Source organism: Carlito syrichta, unplaced genomic scaffold, assembly GCF_000164805.1.
Source record: "Carlito syrichta isolate Samal-C Ts95f unplaced genomic scaffold, Tarsius_syrichta-2.0.1 Scaffold288077, whole genome shotgun sequence".
NCBI lineage: Eukaryota > Metazoa > Chordata > Mammalia > Primates > Tarsiidae > Carlito > Carlito syrichta.
This window is the reverse complement of record NW_007232173.1, coordinates 10,360-16,860: the sequence shown is the minus strand read 5'-3', so window position 1 is coordinate 16,860 and position 6,501 is coordinate 10,360. Positions and strand designations below refer to the sequence as shown.

General features: G+C 50.5%; 1 protein-coding gene across 1 annotated transcript; it reads right to left on the bottom strand.

Annotated features, from left to right (window-relative positions):
* Window positions 1-5,305: 5,305 nt before the first annotated feature.
* On the bottom strand, window positions 5,306-5,971 carry RNF186 (ring finger protein 186). The gene has a single exon (XM_008053333.1). It carries the CDS (start codon window positions 5,969-5,971, stop codon window positions 5,306-5,308), a length of 666 nt encoding a protein of 221 aa, XP_008051524.1.
* Window positions 5,972-6,501: the final 530 nt, after the last annotated feature.

Here is a 6,501-nt window from a genome sequence, read left to right as displayed (position 1 = left end):
CCTGCTGGGCTCAGGCGATCTTTCTGCCTCAGCCTTCCAAGTAGCTGGAACTACAGGCTCACGCTACTACGCCCGGCTTATTTTTTGATTTATCGTAGAGATGAGATCTAGCTAAGTTGTCCAGGCTGGTCTCAAACCCATGGGTTCAGGCAATCCTCTTACCTCCACCTCTCAAAAGCTTGAGCCACTGTATTTTTTTAGAATATTTTCTTCTTTATTTATTTATTTTTGAATTAGAGTCTCACTCTGTCACCCAGGCTGGAGGGCAATGGCATGCTCACAGCTACTGCAGCCTCGACCTGCTGGACTCAGGCCATCCTTCTGCCTCAGCTTTCCAAGTAGCTAGAACTACAAGCATGTGCCACCATGCCTGGCTGATTTCTTTTTTTGAGTTGGAGTCTCACTCTGTCGCCCAGATTGGAGTGTAGTGGCTGCTCCTGGCCAACGCAGCCTCGACCTGCTGGGTTCCAGTGATCCTTCCCCCTCAGTCTTCCAAGTAGCTGGAATTACAGGCGCGCGCTACCACGCCCGGCTAATTTTTTGATTTTATTGTAGAGATGAGGTCTCACCAAGTTGCCCAGGCAGGTCTCGAACCTGCAGGCTCAGGCAATCCACTCACCTCAGCCTCCCAAAGGCGCGGGATTACAGGCTGAGCCACCGAGCCCGGCATGATTTCTTGAAGTAGTTAGAAATACAGGCATGCGCCACCATGCCCAGCCAATTTTTTGATTTATTGTAGAAACGAGGTCTTGCCAAATGAGGTCTTGAACCCCTGGACTCAGGCGATCCTCTGGTCTTGGCTTCCCAAAGTGGCATGAGCCACTGTGCCCGGCTTCAATTTCCCATTTTGTAAGGATATTAGCTCTACTAGATGAGGGTCCGCTCTAGTGCTCTCATTTTAACTTGATTACCTCTGTAAAAACCCTGTTTCCAAAGAAGGCAACATTCTGAGGCACTGAGGGTTAGGACTCCAACATATCTTTTGTGGGGGGACAGAATTCAACCCATTTCAGATGCTTAGCAACTATTAATTTTTCCTTCCTCATCAAATAAGATTGCAAACCCTGCTCAGTACCTGGCACAGAGTAGAATCTCAGTGAATATTTGTTGAATAGACAAATGGATGGATGGATTCTAGACTCCATGGTGTCTTGACTTCTTTAAAGAGCTCTCTACTGACCCCAGAGATGTACTGCCCCCAACATTTAAAAAGTAATTTCAAGATAGTCCGATAAAAATACAGAGTATATAAGAACAACTCCAGGTACATTTAAGAGCTTGGATCTAATTTCTCTTTCTGTTGTGTTCTATGCTGTTTTCACAGATGGAGAAATGGCAGGAAAGTCCTGCTTTGCCACAGACAAAGAATTAATTGTTCTAGCAAAGGCGGAACAACTTCTTCCAGTTATTTGAAAAGAGGTTCTACCAGTGAATAGGGCAATAAATCAGGGCTATAAAGTGAGGTAAGGAGGTAGCTATGGGGGCTGGGACAGGGAGGCTCCCACAACCCTTGGCCCCAGGCACCCACTGAATCAGGAAACTGCCACCAAATGAGAGAATACCGCTCTTCTTAATTCTTCACCCTCAGGGGCAGAGGGCTCGTGGTACAGCAAGGTGACTCAAAGCTCAAACTCTGAGTTAGACTCGTACTGGCCCCACACCGCCTCACTGTGTTATCTTGACCGAGTCACTGAACCTCTCTGTGCCGTAGAATCCTCATTGATACTTTGGGGGTAATAATAGTATCTACCTTATAGCACATATGATAATATATGTACTACACCTTGCACAGTGCATTCAAATAATCTCAGCAATTATTGTTATTATTATATTGTTGTTGAGGATGCCACTGATGCTGAGGCTGATAAGAAAGGACGAATTCTAGCACCCAGGTTTTAAAAAATGATCCTGTTCTCATCATTCCTGTTAGAGCTTTCTAGAACTCAACTCAAGCTCTCTTTCTCCCCATCTTTCCCTCCTTATGATCCTAAGTGCTCAGCCACGGATTATTTCATGAATTCTCCCAGCAACCCTATGAGATATGTTGTAACCTCTGTTTCATGGGTAAGGAACCCAAGACTCAGAGAGAAGTGACTGGTAGGAGGAGAAGCTGGAATTCCAGCCAGGTATGTCTGCCGCCAAGGCTGCCGAATAGGGAGATGAGTCTGAAGAGGATGGAGACTGGCGCCTCCCCACCATTCCTCTTCATCCTCAGGACTAACCCTCAGGACCTAAGCACAAACCTCACCAGATTGGCCCGCCCTGGATCATGCTTCCCATTCCACTGGCTTCCCCACCCTGTCATCAAGGCCTGCCCCCTGCTGGCCATCATTTTGAGCACACCCTGCTGGCATGCCCCAAGAAACCCTTACACACAGGGGAGTCAATGACTGATGATGAAGGCAGTCTGTTAATCAGAACACTAGATTCGAATCCAGCAGTACCCTGAATCCTCACGGAGGCCCTAGGAGGAGTGTGTCACCCTCCCTCACCTTCTCTGAGCAAACTAAGGCTCAGGGAAGTTCTGTAACTTCTGTCACATACACATTGGGTCAGAGCTTGGCTTTGGGCCCTGGCTGGCTCTCTGGTTTCTTCATGCACATCCTTTTGCAGTGCTGTCGACTTCCTCTGCTCCCTTGCAGGAAGGCCTGGACTGATACTGACCTCTGGTGCTCTCTGCTCCCACACTGCCAGGGGCTAGGAAATGGTTGGGACCTGATGAGCTTCAAAGAGGGCGATGACAGTGTCAGAACATCTTTGCCCAGGAGGACAGAGGGCACATGGTTGGGGGCCTATCTAGTACCATGGATGATGGCAAGAGTTTCGCTATTATCAGGGCCTTTCTGATTTCCACAATGTGAAGTTCAGGGGAGTAAAATGATCTGTTAAGGGCAAGGATGGGGTTTCAGACCTGGGCTGCCAATGTTCCTGCTGGCCCATCTTCCTGCAGGGGAGGGGAGAGCTGGGCTGTAAAAGTCTACAGGAGAGCCATTCCACTTCCATCATTCTTGTTTCTTTTCTTTAGCATAGATGAGAGATTATGACATTTTCTGGTTTCTCTGAGCACCTGGCAGCTAGAATTGGAGGTTCCTGAAATTAGTTTCCTGTTATCGTGGAATCCTTTACAAGTTTGCAGGTGATGACCAGCTTCTTGGTGGCTTTGGAACTGCACAAAAAGGAGGCAGTTTATGAGGCAGAAAGAGCCATGGGCTAATTTCTGAGGGAGCTCTGGCATTGACTGGCTGTGTAGCCTTCGGCGGGTGAATTCACCTCTCTGATCCTCAGTCTCCTCCTCTGTAAGAGAGGGATAATAACAGCTTCTACTTTATAAGGTTACTAAGAGGATTAACTAGATAATGCATGTAAGACATTTAGTTCTAGACTTGGCACATAGTAAGTAGCAGGTAAACATGTGCCCACCATTACAATGGTAGAAATGGTGTTGTCATCAGCAACTAAAGCTTTGGCAGAAGTTTTGTTCTTGGAAAAGGGTCCAAGAGCTAAATCAAATGGCAGTAGAGGAGTGAATGGGGAGAAAATGTTCCTTCCTGGTGCCACTGGCAGTCATCCCAAAAGGTACATGCCTAAGGAAATACCCAGCAATCCTCTTCTACTCTTCCTTAGGAGATGGGGTGTTCTTCAGGCCTACCTGGTCTGGCTTAAAAGCATGGGTTTGTTTCCCCCACTGACTCACACTGTCAGCACCAGGCATTGACAAGACCAATGGCATGGGTGTTGGAGTTGCCCTGGAAGTACCCTATGAGGAAAAAAAAAAGGCACCCAGATTTTAAGAACAGCTGATTGCATACATACATTTTGATTTCTCTTTGTATGAGTCCCCAGGGCATATGACCCATGTTCATTGCTCTAGGGCCCAGCAGTGCCCTCAGCTCCTGGGGTTTCAGGGTTTTTTTAGGAATAATTCAGTCCAACTAGCTTATTTTAGGGAAAATGTAGCTCAGAGAGGCAAAAGACCTTGCTCAACAACACAATCACTCTTGAGCTGGGGTAAAGCCCCTTGCTCCGGTGGTAGAATTCTCTTGTTCCTTCCTGGCAAAGACACGGTCACCACAAACAGTGTCCATCCTGTAACTCTAATCCTACCTGGAGGAAAAGGGGCAGCCCAGAAAAGGACAATGGCCTGGGTCTGGTAAGCCCCTCTGAGCTTTCAAGTATGTTTCCCCATTATGGGTCTTTGGAAGGAAATCGTGTGTCACCTCCCACCCTTTGCTTCCTTACTGTCCCACAATACCCCCTGGCTGAGGCCTGCCCTGGCAACCATGGAAAGCCGTTTGCTCCAACCGATGCTTCCCTACGTGAAGAAGCAGAAATGGTTGTGAGAAGGCACACAAAGCTTTGTGACTCTCAGGGTGAGGCTGGGAAGGTGGGGTGATTGGTGAGGACCGTTGCATTTATGGAGCCTTTTATCTTTATGACAAAAGCTTAAATGGGCCTTGAGATGCAATAACAAAGGAAGCAACATCCATAAAGACTTGACTCTATCATGTGGTACTGGGCAGTAGATGGGCAGCTGGACCTGCTGTGTGTCGAGAGCAGTCCTTGAAACCCTGAGATGTTCTGTTAAATCAGAGACTGATGGCATGAAGCTGGGGACTCCTGGTAGGGACACTGGGAGCAATTCCCAGACCCACCCCTCCCAACTCTGCCAGCTGAATGTGGGACTCCCTCCACAACACCAGAGATATCATCCTTCCACACACATTCTCTCCTTCCAAGCCTGGGGTCGACTCCATGGAGACCCAAGCAGCCAGGACATTTGGCGGGGCTGGGATGGACACAAGGTGGGTCGTGTCAGAGGAAGCACAGCAGGACTCCCTGTGAACTCCAACGTCCCAGGAAAATGTGGAACTAACTGCCACAAATACACACCAAACCAAACCAGGAAAATAAAACCAGCTACATACATTGCCAACAAGGAGTTCCAGTTCTATTTGTTCGGCAATAGCGTTAATACTGCAATACTTTCACCAAGTTACACAAAGTAAAATCAGGGCCACTGGAATAAGAGGAACAGGAGGCGCCCTTGCAGTGTCCAAGCAGCATGTGCCTCCTTCCCTACCCCCCAGCAGTTTAGCCGTGCTGTCCCAGGAGCAGGCTCAGCCCATCATCCAAGTAAGTAGTTCTTGACCCAAGACGGCCATCCTGGCTTTGGCTTGCAAGTCCAGCCAGTGTGTAAACTCCCCAGGGAGCCAGTCTTAGTCCACAGCCCCTCACCCTGTTCATTGTGGATGTCAGGGGGCCCAAGAGGCAGAAGGGGGCGCAGGGGCAACTGATCAGAGAGCACTCAGGCAATGGACAAGATCTGGCTGTGTTTCTGCTCTCTGCAGAAGAGAGTTCTGGGGGAGCCGCCCCAGCTACCGGGGTGACAGCAGAAGAGGGTGGACATCAGCAGGGCCAGGGCGATGATGGAGGTGAGCACCCACCGGATGACGCCTGGGTAGATGAAGGGCAGGATGAGGAAGATGAGCAAGACCAGTAGGAGCAGGTGTGCGGCCAGGCGCCGGGCTGCTGTGCGGTTGGCACTTACTGCGTCCTGCCCGTCCTCTCCGGCCAAGCTGGGGTGCCCTACTGCTGAGGCAGCAGGATCTGCCAGCCCCTGAGGAGACAGCTGCACCTCCAGGCACAGCCGGGCCAGCCGGCCCACCACCACCTCCTGGTCACGCAGGCCACAGATGAGGCCCCCAGGGACGGCCGTGACCTTGCGGCACAGTGGGCAGGTGATGGACCAGGTGTTGTCCTGCACGCACAGCAGAAGCTTCAGGCAGACGGCACAGAAGGCATGTTGGCAGGCCAGCAGCTTGGGCGACCGGGCACAGCTGTAGGGCTCCCGGCATACCAGGCACTCCAGGTCGCACTCTGCGGAGCCACAATGACCCCTGGGGGGGCCCATGGCTGTGGTGGCTCCTGTGGAGTTGGGCTGGGGCAGCTGCGGGGTCTCAGCACAAGCCATTCTGGGCACAGGAGCTTGCGAGTCTCGGCCGTTCAGTGCCTGGGCATTGACAGGGTGTGTCAGTCAGTGCCCCTGGGATCTGGACGGAGTCTGACTCTCCATTCTGCTCTCGCCAGGTGCCTGCTGGCAACAGCTGTCTGGCACGACTCTCTCCCTGGACTGCCCAGGTTATGTCTCGGCTTACGCTGTTCCTTCAATTATTATTATTTATTTTCTTGGAACCTGGGGTTAATCAGTAACTCGCGGTCTGGAGACTTTGAATTTCCTTGATAGAAGGGCCAAAGGGGGCAGGGCCTAGTGAATCAGGACTTTCCTGTTGGGACCAGGTGCCTGCGTGCCCACAGGACCGTGGCCTATAAACTGTGGGATACATGAGAATCCTCCCACTCCCACAGACTCCTGGACCTTTTGAAATGCAGATGTCTAGGCCCCCAACTCAGAGACTGTGATTCTGCAGGTCTGGATGAGATCTGTAAATCTGCACAGTTAATAAACATCTCCCTAATTCTGATCTGGGTGGATTTCCCACT